The sequence below is a fragment of the Hyperolius riggenbachi genome, chromosome 6 (assembly GCF_040937935.1).
Source record: "Hyperolius riggenbachi isolate aHypRig1 chromosome 6, aHypRig1.pri, whole genome shotgun sequence".
NCBI lineage: Eukaryota > Metazoa > Chordata > Amphibia > Anura > Hyperoliidae > Hyperolius > Hyperolius riggenbachi.
In genome coordinates this window covers 73,536,898-73,560,111 of record NC_090651.1, presented here as the reverse complement: position 1 = coordinate 73,560,111, position 23,214 = coordinate 73,536,898, and the positions used below count along the sequence as shown (strand labels likewise).

The 23,214-nt window shown below is 43.3% G+C and overlaps 2 protein-coding genes across 2 annotated transcripts in view; one reads left to right on the top strand and one right to left on the bottom strand.

The window, feature by feature from the left end:
• Positions 1-4,277, bottom strand: part of MUTYH (mutY DNA glycosylase) — a 35,883-nt gene extending 31,606 nt beyond the window's left edge. Inside the window, exons 1-2 of the mRNA XM_068239510.1 lie at positions 4,198-4,277; positions 487-581 (exon numbers count right to left, since the gene is read on the bottom strand). Coding sequence (XP_068095611.1) covers positions 487-577 — 91 coding nt within the window. The 5' untranslated portion in view covers positions 578-581; positions 4,198-4,277. The remainder of the gene's footprint in view (positions 1-486; positions 582-4,197) is intronic.
• A 77-nt stretch (positions 4,278-4,354) lies between these two features.
• LOC137520921 (target of EGR1 protein 1-like) lies at positions 4,355-22,904 on the top strand. The gene is made up of 8 exons (XM_068239509.1): positions 4,355-4,433; positions 5,222-5,338; positions 7,343-7,383; positions 7,751-7,847; positions 12,463-12,621; positions 14,460-14,719; positions 15,689-15,860; positions 18,946-22,904. The coding sequence occupies exons 2-8, from the start codon at positions 5,228-5,230 to the stop codon at positions 19,801-19,803; spliced, it is 1,698 nt and encodes a 565-aa protein (XP_068095610.1). The 5' UTR covers positions 4,355-4,433; positions 5,222-5,227; the 3' UTR covers positions 19,804-22,904.
• Positions 22,905-23,214: the final 310 nt, after the last annotated feature.

Genomic DNA, 23,214 nt, shown 5'->3' with positions numbered 1-23,214 from the left:
GTACCGTGTATGAGCACCATTAGTCCGATACTTTGATCTAAAGGAGTTGACGCTGAGCTGCACAGGGGGCAACAGGGGGCAGCCGTATTTTCCTATGTTGGACTAAGTCCGACATTGGACCTATGATGGAAAGTGGCAATGTCATAGCCTGGGAGCAAAGGATAGGAAAGGGATAATGCTCTAATGCGTCTTTATCTCGATCACTCCTCCCTCTACCTTAAACTTCTTTATTTTTTTTTATACATATTTGGCAAAGAGTATAATCCTCTGCCCCCCCCCCCCCTCCCACCCACAAAAAAATCTGTTCTCTTACAAGAACTTGTATGACTGTGTGAGCTCAGGGAGATGGTACTGTGCCTTTCCTACTGCTGATTCAGAAGGCTGCTTCCTAGCCCACGAGTTGTTTTTAGGCAACTGCCCTATTCCCTAGGACAAATCTAATTTTCAGATACAGATTCCTGCATACACTCCTATCTCACCACTTACCCGGCTTTTTAGCTGTGGCTTGTTTGGTTGAGGATTTGGGGCCTTTCTTTGCTGCTTTCCTGGAAGCCTGTCTGACACTTGGCCGAGCCATTGTGCTGGAGGAAAAAAAATGCACAATATCATTGAACAGTATTACACATAAGGCAGGTGTCACAGATGACAGAGCAGGACTGACTAAAGGCTCATACACACATCAGACTATAGTCTTTGGAAAATGAAAGATCACAGACCAATCTTACCACCCTTCATGTAGTATGAGAGCCATACTCTACACAGTCTTTTCTATGGAGCTGAACTCCACATCAGAAAAAAATCTTTGCAAGATGCTGCACACACAGATGCTGTACAGACACAAAAGATCAGTATCTGCAAAAGATCTGCTCCTGCCAAAAATCCATTCCTGCCAATTGCAATGATAGTCTATGAGATCTGCAGATCATCATACACACATGATTTAACTGACATTCATCTGCAGATCAAGCAATCATCTGCAGATCTGAAAAATCCATCCTGGTGGATCTGATCTGCAGATGAATGTCAGTTAAATCATGTGTGTATGATGATCTGCAGATCTCATAGACTATCATTGCAATTTGCAGGAACAGATCTTTGGCAGGAACAGATCTTTTGCAGATACTGATCTTTTGTGTCTGTACAGCATCTGTGTGTGCAGCATCTTGCAAAGATTTTTTTCTGATGTGGAGTTCAGCTCCATAGAAAAGACTGTGTAGAGTATGGCTCTCATACTACATGAAGGGTGGTAAGATTGGTCTGTGATCTTTCAGTTTCAAAAGACTATGGTCTGATGTGTGTATGTGGCCTAAGAATCTCCATCCACTGATGTAGCAGAACTGAAGTTTGTTTTCTGAAGTCAGGCCAGCTTATGCATGCAGTCATTGCTCAGCAGTATGAGTGGGCTGGTCTACAGATGGAAAGCAGTTTCTGGGTACTTCCTGATTTACCAAATGTAGACTAAACTATCAGATCTATGGGCAGATTTCTCCATGTTTTTGATACACATGATTGGAATCACAATAAAACAATAATTATTCTTTTACAAAGCAATTTTTTGTGGATAGTTTGTAACAATGTAAGTGCAAGAGATCAGTCGTATCTGTTTATTAAAGGATAACTGTAGTGAGAACAGTATGGAGGCTGCCATATTTATCCTTTTAACCACTTGAAGACCGCAGTGTCCCCTAACCCCTAACGACCAGCCTCTTTTTCGTTAAACTGGGCTGTGCAGGCTTTTCAGCCTCCTGCACAGCCCAGCTATGAACCCCAGCGATTGGACTCACCTCCTTTTTTCGTCCCTAAGGGGACATGCTGCCTGAGGTGTCCGATCGCTGTGGCGTTTTTTTTTTATTTAAGCCTCTATGAGGCTCTCTCTCCCTTCCGAGATCCTGTATTGAACATAACAACGATCCGTCCTATTCCGCCTCTCATAGGCATTAGCCTATAAGAGAACGGCGCTCCCCGGCCAATCAGAGGCCGTGGATATTCGATCTCGTACAGCGCTGCCGGGGACCGCAGCGCTGTACGGAGGATGTAAACAAAGAGGATTTATTTCCCCTTTCGTTTACAAACACTCCGTTCCATGAAGTAGCAGGGAACGATCGAGCATGTGCGCGGCCGTTCCCTGGGAAACTGCAGCCCCAGGACTTGATGCCAATTGGCGTTAGGCGGTCCTGGGGCTGCTGCCACGGCCATGCCCATCGGCGTTAGGCGGTCCCCAGGTCGTTAAACAATACCAGTTGCCTGGTAGCCCTGCTGGTCTATTTGGTTGCAGTAGTATCTGAATAACACCAGAAATAAGCATGCAGCTAATCTTGTGGGATCTGACAATAATGTCAGAAACATCTGATCTGCATGCTTGTTCGGGGTCTATGGCTGAAAGTATTAGAGGCAGAGGATCGGCAGAACAGCCAGGAAACTGGTATTGCTTAAAGGGAAATAAATATGGAAGCCTCTTTATACCTCTCGCTTCTGTTGTCCGTTAAATATACACACTTTGCTCCACAGCTTCTCAATTATTATTTTCTTGTGCGCCTCTACAGACTGTTCAACCAGAAGACTGCAAACAAAACACTCTCCACATGGTTAGAGCTAGCAATGCCTAAACCAGGGTTGTTTGCCTATACTGTACATGAGCTGTAAACCCACCTTTAAACCCCATTCTAAGGTTCAGGTCAATCCACTTTAGGTCCTGCTCCTTTTCATCCTTCACTTCACACATTTGACTTTAACAAATATATGTACATCGCATCATTTACTACACATGTGTTTCCATTAGTAATATCCCACAGATGCTTGATCAGAGTGAGATTTGAGGAATTTTAAACATGATTCATCACTTTGGGTATCCTTCTTCCACTTCTCACTGGCCTTATTCTGATGGGCATATGCCCACTATAAGCACTTTCAGCAGAGGATAGGATACAGCGTGGGAACTGCATAAAAAACAAGTTGTAATATACAGTGTTCACCTGGGTGATCACACAAGAATACCAGTCCATAACAACTCTAGTGGGCACTGAAAACTCTACTCTCTCCATGTTGATTAGCTGGCAGTGGATCATAGTTAAAGTGGATCCGAGATGAACTTTTACTCATTGCATAATTGTGTTCCTTTCCTATTGATTATAGAGCATTCCTCAAGCCAAATACTTTTTTGCTTTTGTTTTAATACTGTAATTCCCTATAAACTAAACAAGCCATGCCCACAGGTTTTCAGAGAGCCAAGGCACTTTCAGACATTAGCAAGGGCTCATGGGAGATCAGTCTGGGCAGGAGGAGGGGGAGGTATTAATTGCCAGAGATTTCAGAGGCAGAGGGGAGGAGGAAGGAGGAGGGGGGATTAGGTTTTTTTGCTCAAGATGCAGATAAGCCTGCCTCTGTGTAATGTTTACAAACAACATGGCTGCTGTCATTGTATCACAGGAAGAAATAATCATATTCTATTAAAGCTGTTTTCAGCTAGATTTGCTGTGTAAACTATCTAAACTTTAGATAAGATATATAGACAAGTTACTTGTTGTAGTTTTTCATCTCGGATTCGCTTTAAAGAGGAACTGTAGTGAAAATAACACAGTTAACAAAATTGCAAATTTTTTACAATATTCATGCATAGATGATTAAGCCAATGTTTGCCCATTGTAAAATCTTTCCTCTCCTAGCTTACATTCTGAAATATATCACAGTTGGTGACATCTTTAGTTCTGCCAGGTGATCTGTACGAAATGTTCGTTACTGAGAGTGCACAAAGGGAGATATTGCTTGCTTAGCAGTTGGGAAAAGCTGTTATTCCCCACAATGCAACAGGCTAACAGCAAAATGTTAGGGCCATGGTCATGACATCACACTGTGGGAGGGGTTACACCACACTGTCTATCAGCCATACAGATTATAATGAAGTTCAATCATGGTTTAAAGGTCCTCAGCAACAATATATTAAGATTAATTAATGTTATTCACTTCACATGTCAGTGGTATAAATGCTGTGGCTGATCGTTGTATATAGTAGAAATAATGGGTCACTAGAAAAATGACAAAGTGAGGCATAAGTTCATGGCTGCAGTATAGGGTTGTAGGAGGAGGGAAATTATAGGACTGCAATTACAGCACACAAACAATACATTCATTTCATTGAATTAACAATCACAATAATGCAATATGCATAATTATTATTTAATGTTTCTTTGCTAAGCTCACCACTCCACGCTGCCAACTTGGCTCCACCCCTCGATGTCCTGCTTGCTTTCACCTGAGTGGTTCTCATGCTGAAAGGGGGCGGGGTTACACAACATGTATGTTCCACTCTTCTAGTAAGAACTCCTGACGTACACTGGGCGGGAACCCACAACAGTGGCCATGTGATCCTTCGTCATCACAGCGCGACGGAAATGCAGCGGCAAATGGGGCAGGGTTGTGAATTTTGACTGTGACAGGTTGTTGTATCTTTCCTTAATCTTTTTTTTTCGTGCTAAATTGTAATGGAGGGGGTTCTGGGCTCCTGCTGAGCTACGGAAGCGGGACACACAGGGAATATTGTGTTGACTGACTGATAATGCATTTCTGTGGAATGACATTACAGTGTAATTTTCCACGTGTTATGCTATACTTATGGTATTTTATTGTGTTAGACAAAGAAGGACAGCGAGATGGAATGTAACCGATTTTCTGCATTGCATGAATACATCAGACTTCCAATGGCTTTCATTTTGTAGCAGAAGCACTAGAAGTCTCAGCATGCCTTATCCAGCTGGAGGACACAACTTGTAGCTCTTCACTTGTGACAGAACTACAAGTCTCAACATGTCGTGCAAGCTGGTGGTTGTCTGGCATGTCTGCTGGAAAGCCTGTATTTCAGGTCAAATGGACTCCCACCGTGGTTTAGGTTGTGTTCAGCAGGTGTATTAGGCAGTGCAGCCTTTTGCTTATGCTCCCATTTAAAAAAATAAACTAGCAAGTCCAAATCTAGATCATATTTCTGGGAACCAGCCAGAATTCGTAGTAGGAGGGAGAATCTTAGCATGTAGCTTGAGCCTGTGGTTATTGTGGACTTCATGTGGCTCAGCAGTTATTAGAGATAAATAAAAGTATGAACATGTAGATAGCTTGAACACATTAGAACTGGTCAGTCTGAGTTCTGATAACTATACAATTTTTTTTTTTTTTTTTTTTTTAATAGCTGTGTTCTACAAATTCTGATCTTTCCCTTGTCTTCCATAAGCAGGTGACAATGACATCTCTTCGGGTCCCCGTCATCGATGTCCAAAATGACAATTTTTCAGAACTGTGGCCCTCCATTTTGCTAGCACTGAAGACATCCACATTTATTGCTGTCGATACGGTAAGGCATGCAATGAAGTCTTTGATTTACTGCACTTTAAAGGTGACCATACACTATGAGACATTCCTTGGCAGAGTTGATCTCTGTGATCTCTTCAGATGAATAGTCTAATACGTTCTATATACTATGTGCCATACACTTAATCTAACAAATGGTATATCCCTCATGGAAATACAGATAATTTTCCCGGTCAAGTGTACTACAGTATTTGGCACCACTTATTTATATGAGATTTTAGCAGAAAACTTAATCAAAACTTTGGCACCACTAGCTTTGTACTGAATGATGTGATACTAAGCTGTGTGCAGTTTCCTCCTGCTGCTCCTGGCTATAGTTCCACCCATGCAGACAGCTCCCTGTGGGGCAAAGAGAAAGCAGTTTCTGGCCATATCATCTATGGAGCCACTACAAGTGGTGATTGTTATAGAGCAGCACTGCACTGAGGCAGTAATTGCTTTTAATTATAGTGTTTATTTGGGCTTTCATTTTGCTCAGCAAAGCCTGAAGTGCACTGGGATGTGAGTGTTTTGCTCTTTTAGGACTATTACATCTCTCTGTTTTTGTTCCATTCAATTTCCAGCCTTCCCACTAGACTTTCAGTATGTAATTTGTTACAGTACAGTTAAGGTTGGCTTGCAGGTCGGGTGTGTGTATGGGAGGTTAGGAACCCACTATGAAGTGGGTAGTGGGCTGTGGGAGTGGACAGGGTTTGTGTGTCTGAGAATTCAGACCTTCGCAGGTCTCTAGTGTGGATCCTATGTCACTATTATTTACTGATTTGGAACAAGGATGCAGACTATTGTTGTTCTGTGGGTATGACTCAAACACACATGGGGTTGATTCACTAAAAGTAATCTGCCCGTCAATGCGAGTTACTTTTTTATGAGCGGAAGTTAATTTTAATGAGCACACACTATGCACGATCCTGGCAGCGTAGTGTGCGCTTTTTAGTTACAGCCAATCTATCTAAATGCCACGCAATAGTGACATTTAAAATTAACTTACGCTCGTTTAATTTAACTCGCACTTATGGGCGCGTTACTTTTAGTGAATCAACACCATGGAGTCAAAATATCAACATGACAACTAGTTGGCATTTTTTTTAAAGGTAATAATTATGTCAGCTTCCATGCCCCCTTTTTCTTCATATTTCCTTTAAATTCAATGTCTGCCCTAATAGGGTGTTTTATTTTTAGGTGGAGGTTCAGTCTCTGTCTTCATTGATCTCTAACACCCTAGTGATCAATTATCTCAGGCAGAAATAAAGTGAGCTTATGATAATTGTGTACAGGAACAGAGATTGTGTTTTTTTTTTTTTTTTTTTTTTTTTTTTTTTCCTCCTCCAGAGCTATACCCTGGATAATAATGTGCAAGTTATTGCTGTTGCTAAGTGTACCAGCTTGTACACACATTTGATTGATGTCACCTGATGGTTATCAGAACCTGATCCCTCAGGTGGCATTGTTGGGCCGAGTCTGTTCAGACATGGTGTCAGCTGACAATGCGATCTGTTGCTGTGCGGAGAGTAAAGAGCCGACAGAATGGCACCGATATGATATAATGTCATGCAATGTGTAGCGTGAGGGGCGCCAATGAAGGTATTGGCTGCCACAAGGCCAAGTTATCTACCTGGCTTATCGCTGGCAGAGCGGTGGTCAATGGTCGTGGCTGCTGTACACACATCCGATTATCGTCTGAGGTGGCTGTTATCGGCCACCTTAGCTGACATAAATCTAGCTGTGTATGGGGCTTAACAGATGTTCTGCCCATGTGACCTTTCAGATCTCTCTGCTGGTTCTTTTATGTTATGGATTGCTTTACTGGGCAGTAGGGATGCTCAGGGGCATAGATCGCTTTGCTCTCATTTCCACTTTTGGTAAATTACATCTTTTAGTCTGTGAACTATAAAAGGTTTCACTGTAGGCTGCCTATGACACTGACGTTTTTCAGTAAAGTCTTGTGCTTACTGGCATCTGCTAACCCCAATATTTTGTGTTTCTGCAGGAGCTGAGTGGCCTGGGATCACGCAAGAGCTTACTGAACCAGTACGTAGCTTCAGTTTATGTTGTGCGAATGCATATCAGTAACAGCGTTTTTTTTCATCAAAAAACCCCAATGATTTTCATATCTATACATATGAAAAAATAGAGATTACCCACTACAAATCTTGCCAGTCAGCAACAAGGACTTATTTTAGCATTTGTTGTATCTATTTCTGTCTTTGTCGTGGGGTCCCCAGTGGTGGCATACCCATATCCTCCTTAGCTCTAGTCCTCATCAGCAAGCTGTCATTTCCCTGGAAATGAAAGATTATTATTGATTAATACTGTATGCCTTGGGTGATGTTGGTTTTTAGGCTGTATACGCGGCACAGGCTGTCTTCAGTAATCATGTGTGTCTGGTGTGTTACAGATGCGTTGAGGAACGCTATAAAGCTATATGTCATGCTGCTCGGACGCGCGCCATACTCTCTCTGGGAATTGCCTGCTTCAAAGAGCTGCCAGAAAAGGTGAGTGAGTGACGACTGAAGGAGTAGGAGTCGTGCTTTGAGGCTGTATACTGAAAGCAGCAGCTCTATCATGATTGCACACCTGGAAACATCTAAAAGCTCCCCACAGCCTATCAGAGATCTCCCTGAGTGGTGCCATTTACTATAAGGTACCTCTAACTGGGTCCAGGATACTTTTTCTTGTCACTATGGACTCTGGCTTGGAACCCACTAGTAGAGGTTTTCTAAGCACTTGTGATTTGCTAATGCAATGCTGTGTGTGTGATTCCCACTTGAGAGATATGATTTGTTTATTTTTTTCTTAAGTCACCCATAGCATTACTTTAGAGAGAGCTGTTCATATCACAAGTGCTTAGAAAAGGGCTGCTAGTGGGTCCCAGCCCTTAAAGGAGTCCTTTTTAAGGTTTTTTTTTTTTTTTTTTTTTTTTTTTTTTAAACAAAAAGTTTCTTACCTGGGGCTTCTACTGGCCCCCTGCAGACGTCTTGTCCCATGCCAGTCCTCAGGGATCCTCCGGTCCCCGTGCCGCGGTTCACTTATGTTTTTTTTAGTCTAACTAAACGAATGCTACTGCGAGTCTGTGGCCGTGCACACCCACGCTCCTGCTTACGTAGCTGGGAGCGTCCTGCGCAGGCGCTGTATGAGAAGGCTTAATAATAAGGTAGCCGTGACACGGGACCGGCGAATCCTTGAGGACCAGCATGGGACAAGATGTCTGCAGGGGGCCAGTAAAAGTCCCAGGTAAGTGAAACTTTTTTGTTTTTAAAAAAGCTGAAAGAACCCTTTAAAACTTGCCTAATACAGCAAAGTCCCCGTTATCTGGAACTCGGGCAGCTGGAAGTCTCAGCTAACCGGCTTGCCTGAGGAGAGAACGGGGACTTTATTTTGGGGTTTTCGGGGTTGTTTTTAGGCATGAAAATACTCACCGAACCTCCAGCTACGTCTTGTAGCCTTCCTGTAGCTCTTGGGGGCTCCTAGTGGCTTCAGGTTTCCATTCATGGCTCCCGGCGTATCACGTGACCCTATGCAAGTGAGGTGACACGCCAGCTTCCATGCACATAGGTCAGAAAGCTGCTACAAGACATCGCTGTTGGGGGGAGGTTTTTTTTTTTTTTTTTTTTAATCCTCCAGATACTCAAGCAACTGGCAAGCACATGTATCCGGTATCAGGTGATCCCTGCTGGTCTCGGATACTAGGGACTTTGCTGTATTGTTCATATCCCACTAAAACAGTTCTGATCCATTGAGGCACAGTTTACAGGTAGTCCCCGGTTAATGAACGAGATAGGGACAGTAGGTTCGTTCTCAACCTGAATCTGTTCTTAAAGAGACTCTAACAAATTTTTCAGCCTTAGTTCTTCTATCCTATAAGTTCCTATGCCTGTTCTAATCTGCTCTGGTTTACTGCAGTCTTTCCTAACTGCACTGTCTCTGTAATAAATCAATGTATCTTTCCTCTGTCCTGTTTGTCGGGCTAAGGCTTGATTGTGTGGAATGTGCAGGGCTGCTTGGGATTGGTAGAAGCGATACACACCCTCTGCAGGGCCCCTGCACACTCTGAATGACTCACACACTATACTTAGCTGAGCCTATTAGAAGCTGGTTAGTTTGTTTGTAAACACTGCCTAAAACTGTTAATTACAAGCCAGGATTGCAGCAGAGAGTGGCAGAAACAGCACAGAGGGGCACAGGAGAAAATAATGAATAGAATGGTATGCTTTTTATTGTAAGAATATTAGAGTACAGATTCTCTTTAAAGAGAAACTCCGACCAAGAATTTAACTTTATCCCAATCGGCAGCTGATACCCTCTTTTACATGAGAAATCTATTCCTTTTCACAAACAGACCATCAGGGGGCGCTGTATGGCTGATATTGTGGTGAAACCTCTCCCACAAGAAACAAGAAAATTACGTACTTTGGCAGTTTCCTGTCTGTGAACCTTGCTGCATTGTGGGAAATAGCTGTTTACAGCTGTTTCCAACTGCCAAAAAAACATGCAGCAGCTACATCGCTTGCCAACAGTAAAAATGTCACCATGTAATAAATGTCAGAATGTAAATCAGGGATTTAAAAGATTTTACAATGGGCAAACACTAACTAAATCATTTATACATAATTGTAAAAATGAAGCTATTTTTTTTATTACATTATTTTCACTGGAGTTCATCTTTAAGTCGGAACAATGTGCTATCTCTGTCCCCTGTACCTCTTCTGTGCCTCCAGTGTCCCCCTCTGTGTCACCTCTGCCCTTTGTGCCTGCTTATACAAGTTTAAAAGCCATTTTTTTCTTACAATTTTTCTCAAAAACTATAAGTCCAATTTGAAATTAATTTTTTTGGCTTGTTCCCATGGAAACGCTGAATCCATGCCGTTCGTATCGGCGGGCCGTTCGTAAGTCGGGCGTTCTTAGTTGAGGACTACCTGTATATATTCACAGTGCTTGTGTAAGGGAATAGAGACAGTAGAGTTTTGTACCAATGCCTTTACTATATTGGCTTTGTGATGCTGTCCTGTTGGTGATGTTTTTGTTTTTTTGCTTGTCCCTAAACCAGAGTTCCTGACACTCTTGTGCTTGTTGTAAGTCCTTTCAGTGGTGGATAAAGGTTGACATGGGCACTCTGTCTGGTCTGTGGCTATGCACTCCCATATGCATCAAGTTGAACTGCACCTTTCTCTTACAACCAACATTACATTTTTCAGCCAATACTGTATATAGTACTGTATATTAGCACACACACTACCCACTAGTATTAGGAGCACTTTAATTCTTCATATAGCTTTTTCTCTCTTAAAATGGTCTATATATATCAGTTCTGAAGTCTGCAAATACTTGAACTGATGGGCCGAACCATTTCCTGCATGAGGGGCTTTTACAACTTCCTCACAGCATATAGGAGAGTCAGAAGACCAAAGCCTCGTACACATACTAGATGAAACATAGTCTACACGGACCACAACGACCACCTCTTTCAAGAATCTAGCATGGGTACAGTGGGCCTTGAAGACCTCTGATGCCTTGACCAGTGAGCAGCCCTCTGGACTGACTTGGCAGAGAGTTGGCTTAGAGCATTGTTCTCCTTGTTAACTTCGCCAGGCGTGTGACCTCACTCGTGCGTTGCTCCGTCAGCGCTCCTCCAACGGAACATGTTGGTAGCCTGCAGTCTAGCGACACATCTGTACAGCCCCAGCCCTGCAATGTCACTTGAGGGATGGAGTCCTGATCCCACCAGGTCGACACGCCTCGTATGTGTGTAAAAGGCTTTGATGTACAGGGGTTGGACAAAATAATGGAAACACCTTGGGAATCAACACAATATATTTTAATATGGTGTAGGTCCACCTTTTGCGGCAATTACAGCCTCAATTCTCCGAGGTATTGATTCATACAAATTGTGAATTGTTTCCAAAGGAATTTTAGCCCATTCTTCAGTTAAAACACCCTCCAGTTCTTTTAGAGACGATGGCGGCGGAAATCGACTTCTTACCTAAATCTCTAATAACGACCATAAATGCTCAATAAGGTTGAGATCTGGGGATTGTGGTGGCCAGATGAGATGCTCAACTTCATTAGAATGTTCCTCGTGCCATTTTTTTTAACAATTCTAGCTGTGTGGATTGGGGCATTATCATCTTGAAAGATGGCATTCCCCTTCGGAAACAGTTCTTGAACCATAGGATGAACGTGGTCACCCAAAATTCCTAAATAGTCTAGGCTGTTAATTCTTCCATGAAGGGAAATCATTGGCCCGGCGGATTAACAAGAAATAGCACCCCAGATCATCACAAAACCGCCGCCATGTTTTACGGTTGGGAGAAGGCAGTCTCCAAATGTACACTTGGCCGGAGGTTGGAAATAAGGTAAACAATGATTCGTCAGAGAAAATCACATTTTTCCACTGCTCGAGGGACCACCAATTCTGGTGATTTCTACACCACTCTAAGTGCTTTGAAACATTTGTCTTTGAGAGCAGAGGTTTTCCAATTGCAGTTCTTCAGTGGAATCCAGATTTGTGCAGCTCCTGACGAACAGTTTTTGTGGAAACTGGGTTCTGTAGGTGTTCGTTCAGCTCTGCAGTGATTTTAGGAGCCGTGATCTTGCGAGCTTTTCTAACAATTCGATTTAGAGTCCGACGGTCTCTCTCGGACAGCATTGACTTTCGGCCACAACTGTGCCTTGCTGAGGACGTTTTTCCTTCTCTTTCAAAGGCAGTCATTACTTTTGAGACAGTACCTCTTGAAATGCCAAGCATTCGGGCACTTTCTGTTACAGTAGCACCTGCTATACGAGCACCAACAATTTGGCCTCTTTGAAAGTCTGAGAGATCTGCCATTTTTATAAATTATAACCAACTTTGGTTTAAATATCTGTAAAAACAGTTATTTTAATTAAACATATCAAATAACAAAAATGATAGACAAAAAAAATACCATATGTCAAGTTTTGATTGCTTAAAACATGTTCAAAGATTATGATGCCAAAATGTTAGGTGTTTCCATTATTTTGTCCAACCCCTGTATGTTGATTTCCTGCAGGTGCTCACTAGTGTCATCTTGGCTGTTCTTTCCGTTAATTCCCAGCAGTTTGATGCTCTCTCTGTCTTATCTTTGTGTGCAGGGGCAGAATGTGTACTTGTCGCAGATCTACAACCTTACGCTGCTGTGTATGGAGGATTACACCATTGAGCCACAATCTGTGAAGTTCCTGGTCCAGCATGGTTTTGACTTCAATAAACAGTACTCACAAGGGATCCCATATTACAAGGGAAATGACAAGGTGAAATGAAAGACCATTATTTTGTGAATGGGCTTGTTTATTTCCTTTGTTGTTTTTTAATGGTAGCTGACCTAAATCAAACAAACACAGAACATTTATATCGCGCTTTTTTTCCTGGCGGACTCGGCGCCAAAGCTGCAGCCACTAGGATGCGCTCTATAGGCAGTAGCAGTGTTTGGGAGCCCAAGGTCTCCTGCTGGATTACTGAGCAGGAAGAGCCGAGATTCGAACCCAGGTCTCCTGTGTCAGAGGCAGAGCCCTTAACCATTACACTATCCAGCCAGAATGAGAAGTCCTAAAGGTTGTCAGAAAAGTGTGATTAGAGGGAAGGGTACAGTTTAACATGGGTACGAAGGCAGATAAAGGAATTCACAAAAATACAAGTTTGGAGCCTTATAGAACACTTCCTCATGCTGCTCTCGTGGACTCTTACTGTGTCGCCTCTTTTATGATCTGAGCTCTGTGTCTTCATGTGTTAAGCTCCACCACCAGTCATTTAAACAATTTAATAGCCAATAAAATACTGGATTGTTCAGTAATTCAGGGCTAAAAGCTAACTTAGGGGTCAGGACTCATACTTTAATTACATTTCTATGGCCCATCTTTGAGGGAAACATGTAGGGTTTTTGTTGTTGTGTTTTTTAAAGAGACTCTGAAGCGAGTCTAAATCCACGTTTTTAACTTCTATTTATGTTAAGCGCTATAGCTAGTGCTAAACCACCGCATCCCCGCGGCAAAATGAGGGGTTTATACCCCCCATATCCCCTGTGCAAAATCCATGACTTTCTTGGCCGTGGATTTTGCTGTCCATGGAGGCAGAGCGTTGAGCTGCAGCTCTGCCTCCATGCGTGTCAATCTGCCCGCAGATCTCCGCCTCTCTCAGTGAAGGAAGATTGAGAGGGGCGGGGAGAGGCGGCTATCAGTGGGGATTGACGCGCGAAGAGGCAGAGCTACAGCCCTAAGCTCTGCCTCAAGCAGAAAGTGCTCCCTGCACTTAGCACAGGGGATTTGGGGGTATAAACCCCTCGATTTGCCGCGGAGATGCAGCATTTTAGCCCTAGCTATAGTGCTTAACATAAATAGAAGTTAAAAACGTGGATTTAGACTCTCTTCAGAGTCATTTAGACTCGCTTCAGAGTCTCTTTGAAGGACAAATGAAGTGAGAAGAATATTAAGGCTGCCATACTTATTTCCTTTTAAACAATACCAGTTGCCTGGCAGTCCTGCTGGTCTATTTGCCTGCAGTAGTGTCTGAATTGCACCAGAAACAAACACGCAGATAATCTTGTCAGATCTGACAACATCAAAAACACCTGATCTGCTGCATGCTTGTTCTGAGGCTATGGCTACAAGTATTCGAGGCAGAGGATCAGCAGCACTGCAAGGCAACTGGTATTGCTTAAATAGAAATAAATATGGCAGTATGATGTAAAGATGGTGTCAGCACCAAATGCTCTAACTGGCAATATACTTAGCTGTCCACTCCTTAAGGTGTGCTCCTGCAAATAGAATAATCGATGCTCTAACTGGCAATATACTTAGCTGTCCACTCCTCAAGGTGTGCTCCAGCAGATAGAATAATCATTGCAAAATGGTAGAAGGCAGACGAGGCATCAATCCTTGCAATTTAAGTGTTATTTAGGGATCAGCATACAGGGCATACCAAACACATAGGGTGCACAGACACTGGCCTTACAGCCGTTTCGTGGAAATACCGCTTCTTCAGAGACAAAGGGTGTAGAAATAAATATGGCAACTTCCCTATCCCTCCGACTTCAGTTTTCTTTAAACTCCAGTCCTTCTAGTTTGTATAGCTCATATCTTGCTCTTCGTTTCAGGGAGATGAGCGACACCTGCAGAGTATCCGGACCCTCTTCTTGGAGCTGCTGCAGTCTCGGAAGCCCCTCATCCTGCATAATGGCCTGATAGACCTGGCCTTCCTCTATCAGTGCTTCTACGCTCAGCTCCCCGATAAGATGATGAACTTCGTGGCTGACTTGTCAGAGATGTTCCCAGCCGGCATCTACGACACCAAATATGCCTCCGAGTTTGAGACCCGATTTACCGCATCTTACCTGGAGTACGCTTATAAGAAATGGTGAGCCTGACCTCATTCTCTGTTAGATACACAAAACACTTTATTAAAGTGTTCCAATCGAAATAGCAGCGCCAGCAGAGTCCACTTGTAACCTCCACAGGACCTTAAAAATAAGCAGAGTACAAGAGGGGAGCCCTCATAGCGAATATCGCCTTATCACAACACCCTTGTGCTCAAAAAGTACTGCTGAAGTGATTAAAGCTATCACCAATAGGACAGGAGGATAACACACTCCCCCCCCCCCCCCCCCCCCCCAGTTTTCCCCTGCTCACCAGATCACTGCTTGGTATATAGCGTATCAAATCCCATAAGGCAGCTTCTAAAAAGTATAAGAGAGACGGCCTCGCATAGTGTAAATCAATTTAATAGAGCGCCCATGGCCCCTCTTAAAATCCACGTACATTAAAACTTCTTGTTAAAAAGCACATCATAGTTACACATCCAAGTTTAGCTCCGGTCGCCTCCTACGCGTCCACGGCTGATGTCCTGTATACAGCGTGTGTGCGTCTCCCAAGCTCTGCGTCTATCACAGCCGATCACTCCTGTGTCCCCAGTACAGCGCTGTACAAGGCGTCATCTAACAGTCCCCGAGCAGTGATCGCCGCTGGGAGACTGAAGGCGGAGCTCCGAGCGCGCGATCTCCTGCAGTAGCCGGCCCCAGGACTTGACGCCAATTGGCGTTAGGCGGTCCTGGGGCTGCCCCTGCGGTCACGCCCATTGGCGTGATGCGGTAGTTAAACCTTACATTGAAATCCCTGTATATTTATAAAACATAACTGACAACATAACTAGATAAGATATCAAAAGAGTGGAAATAACTGTTCTAGTATAGACTCCAGTGTCCATTTTTGTTCTGTACTCAGAGCAGCTTATCTGTGTAAAGAATGCTTGTCTATGTTGCATCGTAGCATCTAATGGTTTGCTGACTTTTTTAATGTCAGTTTTTCTCATTTTCTGTCTCTTGTACAGCAAGCGGGAGAACAGCAGACGGATGGACTTGAGCATCAATCACCTGTCTGTAGAGTTCTGTCAGTACTCCAGCAGCATGTCGGTGTATGTGGACTATCGTGTCTGCTCCCTCCCTGAACCAGAGCCCACCACCATCGGAGCCAACCCACCACACATCTGCGAGAGGTTTTCTGTGAGTCATGAGATCTCCTCCCATCTTTACAAACCTCTCTCTGATGATTTTTTTTTTCCAGATATAAATTTAGATGTTTATAGGTAAAAACTTAAAAACCTTGGAGGAAGGTAAGGTGGGGAAACCTCATACTTCCCCAATAAAATAAATGTTCTGTTCTGGCTCCTCCCCCTGGATTTCCTTTCCTGGCTCCTCGCCCAGATTTATTTTCCTGGCTCCTCCCCCTGTATTTCCTTTCAGCACAAATATTACTGAAAGCTGCCAAGCCTAAAGCATTATGGTGACTGTGCATCCTTGCACCCATGTTACCGCCCACCTGACACTGTGCCCATCCTAGCAGCTTCAGACCATGCTACTTGCTCATGACAACTTGCCTGGGGATGTGAAGAGAAAGGAGGACCTTATAAGATACATGAGAGGGAGGAAGCAGCTGGAAGAAACAGGAGTTATAAGTAGAGAGGGGCGCTAGGCATTATCACAAAATATTACTGTTAGATACTCCTACTTGTTATTGCCTGAGGAAGCGGGAATATACCTGCGAAACACGTTGCTCTGGTTTTTGGAGTATGTGAATAAATTTAATCTTTCGAAAATGGACAGTTTCATGTCTGCTTCGGGGAGGTAGGTCCACCACTGCCTCCCTAGCATTTTTAGAAGTTTTGGCATATTTTATCCTGTTGGTGCCTCTGTTCACCTTCTGCGATACCTGTGTCCACCCCTGGTGGAGGGGTGATATACGCCCTTATTTCCGATCTACAGAGAGCGACCTCTTAATACTGAGTGGGGACAGGTCTTAATCTCCCCACCTGCATTTACAGTGGTTGCCTAATCGGGTAACCCTGGTTTGTGAGTACTATTATTTACTTACCTTCATTTTCCCAATTTCCAATACTATATTGGGCTCTCTGAGTTCTCTTCTTCTTTTTGTAGGAGTTATAAGTAGCTTTTAACCTCCCTGGCATTCAATTTCTGCTGGATTTCTGTGCAAAAAAAGTGGTTCAACTAATTTCCATGAAATTTTTGCCGGTAACTTACCAAAATGTGTCAAGTAAGGGTCTAGTACACATTTTTGAGCATTATTATAGGTTCAAACTGAATATCATGTAAAAAAAATGTAATTTTCTCTTTCTGCCAGGCCACAATTTCCCCACTCTTCAGCTTTTGTCAGAAACCGTGCAGTTTTACACATGGGTTTTTTTGTTTGTTTTTTTTTTCATTTAAAATTCTCGTTCATGTGCATGCAGGTTTCCAGAGCATGTGAAAATTTGAATAGGACGGCAGATTTAAATGTGAAAAAATTGAATCCAGTTTTAGAACTGCTGGACAAGCTTGACTCGTCCATATGTTTTTAGCTGTTTTTCCTTGGACGAGTCAGGCAGGCTATTAATGATACATTGTTAAAGGGAATTTGAAGTGAAAATAAACTTATGATGTAATGATTTGTATGTGTAGTACAGCAAAAAAATAAAACATTAGCAGCAGAGATATGAGTCTAATATTGTTTCCAGTACAGGAAGAGTTAAACTCCACTTGTTATCTGTGCAGAAGAGCTTCACTGAGCTCCACTACTTTCAAAGTGGCAGAGAGATCTGTCTTCTGAAGCTTATTATCTCAACTGTCTGCCACTGTATTTTTTGTTTTTTTTCTGCAGAGGAAACTACAAAAGACATTATCCTGCTCTGTAAAATCATTTAGAATGCTGAGTAGTGTGTTAACTGCAAATATTAGAGAATTATGCAATGTTATGTAAAAAAAAAAACAACCTATATAATTGAAAATAAAAATAAGTATTTACTTCGCTACTAATGTTTTTTATTAATTATCTGTACTACACAGTACGTACATTTTGTCAGGGAAATTTTCTTCGCACTTGGCGCAGATCCCAGGGCTTTTATAAGATGGGATGTATATTATGTATGTTAGCCTTTACAACTTCTAATGGGATTTTTTTTTTTTTTTGCAGTCTTGTATCGTGTTTCTATTGGAAAGTCCCTTTTTCCTCTAACCTTTAAATATCAGCTGTGACTGGGAAAAGGAGGGCAGTGGTTGTGTACATCAAAAAATGGCACTGCAGCTTTAGAAAAATATCAGTAAATTAGTAGAATATCAGTAAATTATCAATACGCTCTAGCTACTTGTGAAAATGTATTTTTAGCAGAAGAAAAAAAAAAAAGCATCTGTGGTTAAAAAAACAAAACAAAACTAGCATTCCCTTTATAGAGGAAATCTGGGATCAGGCAGGACCCCAACTTCTAGAGTCGTGTGATACCACCAAGCAACCTTTATTGCAGAAGGCATTACAAGAGGCTGGGCAACAGCAGTAATATGGTCTTCCCTGGAGCAACTTTTACCAATAATTCATTATTGCAGTATTTATAAAGCTGTGATCAGTGACCACATTATATGAATCACCAAAGCGGTAAATTCCATAGATTTCAGTGGAGAACAGGGTGTTTGTTTCGACTTTGCAGAGGATCACTACTTGCACCTCATTCCACCCAGGCCAGCAATGGCTGCCAGCATCTTCTGTCCTCCAGAGGGTAGTCCCCTACTGGTCCACAGTTTCCACCCAGCATTGTGGTCTCCACTACTGCGAGCTCTGCTCTTTCATGTGCGCCTGTCCGGGCTGTGGAGTCAGTACAAAAATCAGACTCCGACTCCAGGTACCCAGAAATTGCTCAGACTTAGATGTCTTGACTCCGACTCCACAGCCTTGCCTGCAATGCATATCTGTGGGTCATGGTTCACCACTTTTTTAATTTTGCAATATGATCCATACATGCGTCCAGTAGCTCCACCCATGTGAATGGAGTTATGGATTGGCTTGGCTCTCCAAATAAACATCAGTCAGGAAGCCATCAGATGGCTTTGGACTCTACTGGAGCTGCTCTGGTGTATGTAGAAACAGACATGGTAATGTTACTCTGAGAGCGCTACTTGCAATATCACTTTTTAAATTTGGTGACCAAAGATATTTTTAAATAAACCTCTTAATGTTTGAATAGTTGATTGGTTTATCAGTAGGAATTTTATACACAAGTGCAATGTTCTTACAGTTCTGATGTGAGTTATATCTGTTTTGCAGGCCTATGGCTGGTGCCCCAATGGAACGGGTTGCACTCTTTCCCACAACATTGATCTGATCATTGATGAGGACGAGAAGGGCAAAGAGGAGAAGAAGAAGAAAAGGCGGAGGAGGAGGAAGCACAAAGGAGAGAATAATATGGAGATTGATGCAGACCCTCCCAGTAAAAAGGCCTTATTGGATTCTACTGATGTCCCAGAGCAAGAGGGGAATCCTGGAGGAGAACAGATGGTAACTGATGGAGGCGGCAGGCAGACAGATGGGGAGGTGGCCACCCCTAGGCTCCCCAACCAGTCAGAGGAAGAGAATGGAGGCGCAGAGATAGTGACTGGTGCCAAGGATGGACAGGCAGAAGAGGAGAATGCCACTATCAGGCCCTCCGACCAGTGTAAACTAGAGGAGAATGAAGGGGCAGAGATGTTGACTGATGGAGGTGATGGGCAGACTGAAGAAGTGCTGTACAGTGCAAGGCCTTCTGACCAACCAGAGATAAAGGAAGCAGACCTCTCTATCCATGGTGAAGACCACAAAGCCCCTTCTGGACCTTTACATAAAGGTTGCGCAGAGGAAGACAAGACCAAGGATGAGCATTTACAGATGGCTAAAAAACCCACCACCAACTCATCCGATGCTGGAACCCACCGTGCTGGCTTCGATGCTTTTATGACTGGATATATCATGGCTTACGTGTGCATGCTGAAGAGGGGGAAGGAAGCACAACCATCGGAATGCCTCCCAGACTGCCACAATAAAATCTATTTGAGCGGGAAGAACGTTCCACTACAGATTGCAAAAAGTATCTTCGCCAAATTCTCCCGCGCCCACATGCAGAAAATGAAGCTGATTGCAGCTTCCTAACAACGAGCGCCATTGGCATTTTTAATATGACTGAGAAGGCTGCCTCTGAGTCTGGATCTGAGGAATGACTTTATTCTTATGAAGTTCAATGTCTAGTTTGGTCTGAACTAGAATTTCACCGACCACAACCTATCTGTCATGTTCTATGCACTGGCAGCATCAAATCCAGCCATAATTCTCACTGTCTGAGGGGGGCTGATTTATGAAGAGTGAAGAAACTCCCACCAACAATAATTATCCTATTTTTTTTTTAATTATCTTTTTTTTTTTTTTTTTTAAACATTTCCTTTTTCCCAAATGAAATGTAGGATTATTTAGTGAAGGAGCCCATTTGATCTCCTGAAGAGACCTTGAATTGTATTGTCAAAGGGAACCCAAAGTGAGACATATGGAGGCTGACATTTATTTTCTTTGGAACAATGCACGTTGCTTGGCTGTCTTGCTGATCCCTTGCCTCCAATACTTTTAGCCATAGACCCTGAACAAGCATGCAGCAGATCAGATGTTTGACTAAAATCTGGCTGGATTAGCCTTTGCTCGTTTCTGACACTACTAAGGCCAAAATGATCAGCAGGACAGCCAGGCAACTGTTATTGTTTTAAAAGGAAATTAATATGGCAGCCTCCATATGGCTCTCACCTGGGTTCCTTTTAAATTGGAACTTCATCCTAAACAAACATACTGTCATTATGTTACATTAGTTATGTTAATTAAAATAGATAGGTAATATAATCTCTTACCCACTCTGTTTTAAAAGAACAGGCAAATGTTTGTGATTTCATGGGGGCAGCCATCTTTTTGGTTGAAAGGAGGTGACAGGGAGCATGAGACACAGTTCCAACTGTCCTGTGTCCTGATCACCCCTCCCAGCTGCGTGCGCTAGGCTTCAAATCTCAAATTCCAAATTTAAAAAAAAAATTGCACTAAAACAGCAGAAGGAGAACAACATCATCAGAAATCCCATCATGCTTTGCACAGCATCAGGGGAAAAATGCCCGGGCATTTTTTCTTCTGTGCAGTTAAAAAATGAGACTTTGGTATCAAAAACAAAGTTCTGATGCTGTGAAAAGTTTCAGTCCTGCTGAGTAGATTTTTAGTCTGGAGGTTCACATTAAGGTTGAACGTATCAGTGATGTGACTCCTTAGGCTGGGAGCTGTCTGGTAACTGTGATTTAATGATTATGTTTAAACTGTTGGGAGGGAAAGGTGGGGGTGGAAATCAAAGGGAAGTGGGAATACACTCGTTTTCCAGTCAGTCAACTGGCTTCAGTACTTTGAGTAAAGCCTGGTACACATCCAATTTTACCACCTCCATGTAGTATGAGGGCCAACAGATCTTGAATACTATGAGCTGATTGTGTAGGTAAACCCTCATACTACATGGCCCTAGATTCATAAAGCATTCCCGCATGCGGGAATGCTGAAAATGGCACACTTTACCGACCCCACAGCAGAATCTTTATTCATAAAGGCTTTTTCCGCATGAAAAGCCGACTTTCGCGAGCAGAGTGATAAATCACCGCCTTGCGCGGTGATTATCATAGCAAAAGTAACAAGTAGTCAATTCATAAAGATTAGAGGTAGCGGTATGCGGACGGGTATTACCGCTACCTCTGATGTGGCGAGAAGCGTGCGGAATACATTGCAGTGAATGGGACAGACCTCCTAAGCAGCTGCAGAGAGAACACTGCACGGAGGGATTCCGCCTGCTTCTCCTGTTTCCGCATGTCTCCCGATAGCCTAACGCCTGCCTACAGCGGAATATCTCCGCACGCCTGTCACAACTAGCAAAATTTTTATGAATTACCACCCTGAAGGCGGAAATACCGACAGCGGTGTTTCCCCGCTCGACGTTACCTTCCCGACAGCACTTTTATGAATTGAGGCCATGGAGGTGGTAAAATTGGTCAGTGATTGTACAATCATAATTGAAAGTGTGTACCAGGCTTAACACTCTCAGAAGAAGCTATCAGCCACTGATTCCGAGAGGAGCCACAAAGTGATCCTGTAGAGGTAGAATATACAGCCTTACAACCTCAGTAGTACTAGCTGCTGACACTAATGGGGCCTACTGAAACCTAGAAAATTCCCCCACAGTATTTGGCTACTAGCTTCTTCCTCCCTCCCCATGTTGTCACTGCTTGACCTCCTTATGAGTGCTGCCCGGGAGGCTGGAAGGGGTGTAGCAGGGAGCACACTAGGATTCTCTGTACTACTGTAGCACCCCCTACCCCCCCCCCCCCCCGCGCTTCATATCCTGCATCCTCCCTATATTACCCACAATGCTCCTATCTTGCTCAACCAATGTGCCACAATTCCTTCAATTACCAACACTTGTGATAATCATTCTGCTCAGTCTACCCTGAAACACATTCCCAACATGGTGCTCCTCTTCCTGCTCATAACATAACCACTTTTACCACCCCAAATCATATTGTCTTGCCATATTGCTAGTGTCCTCAAGCTTCCTCATCATGTTGGCATTCAGTGGTTTATGCAGTGATGCTGGTGAGGTGACCGGCAGAGGTACTCACAGCTGTGTCTGTGCTCTCACCAGTGGCGTATCTAGGGAAAACTGCCTATGGCTAAGACTGAAATCCGCCATGAGGGGGAGGGGCACATCCCCCAAAAAATTAAAGGACAGGTCTGAGCAAAAAAAAAAAATTCTACTTATCTGGGCTTCATCCCCTGGCAGCCAATATGACCCCAGCTTTGGTGTCCAGGGATCCCCTTTGTTGGAGATGCTGACCCCTCGCAAGGTTGGCATCTTTTGCGCCTGCGTGAGTGCATGACCGTGCTGCTCACGATGCCTGGATGCTCAGCCACTGGAGCGTGCTCGCACATGCACAGAAGATGCCTACCCAGCAAGGTCAGCATCTCCAACGAAGGGCATCTTGTGACAATGAGGTCCATTGTAACAGTAGTCTTACTTTGGTAGTGTTTAGACTGGTTTTAAGGAGGAACTACAGTAAATTAGTTTATTGTATATACTTTGTTATATTTAACAATCTGACACAGCAATAGCCTTACCATGACTTTTACTACTGTTTCTTTATACCTTCCTTATGTAACTGTATAAATTACTTGTCAGTCAAATACCACTCTGCTTTCTTTCTACAATTCTGCCTGCTTGAGGCTCAGTGACAGTCACTGTGCTTAGTGTCATGACTGTGTGCTGTTCTGCTGCCTGGATGTGGGTGGGGGTTTGCTGTTCTAAGAAGCAACTCTGATTAGTGAAATGGAGCAGTTTTGTAGCCAAAGCCTAGAGAAAAGGGAGGGGACAGGATGAGGGGACAACAGATTTCAGCTGAAAACCGTAATATTTCACTTTGTTCATTATGGTGTTTGCCACTGTTACAAAATACAGTACAAATAATCACCACACAATAAGAAACTATTACACAATGTTTC

Coding starts and splice junctions, on each gene's coding strand:
- LOC137520921 (XM_068239509.1), top strand. CDS start 5,228: ATGACATCTCTTCGGGTCCCCGTCATCGATGTCCAAAATGACAATTTT. Junction 5,339..7,342: donor CATTTATTGCTGTCGATACG/GTAAGGCATGCA, acceptor GTGTTTCTGCAG/GAGCTGAGTGGCCTGGGATC. Junction 7,848..12,462: donor TCAAAGAGCTGCCAGAAAAG/GTGAGTGAGTGA, acceptor CTTTGTGTGCAG/GGGCAGAATGTGTACTTGTC.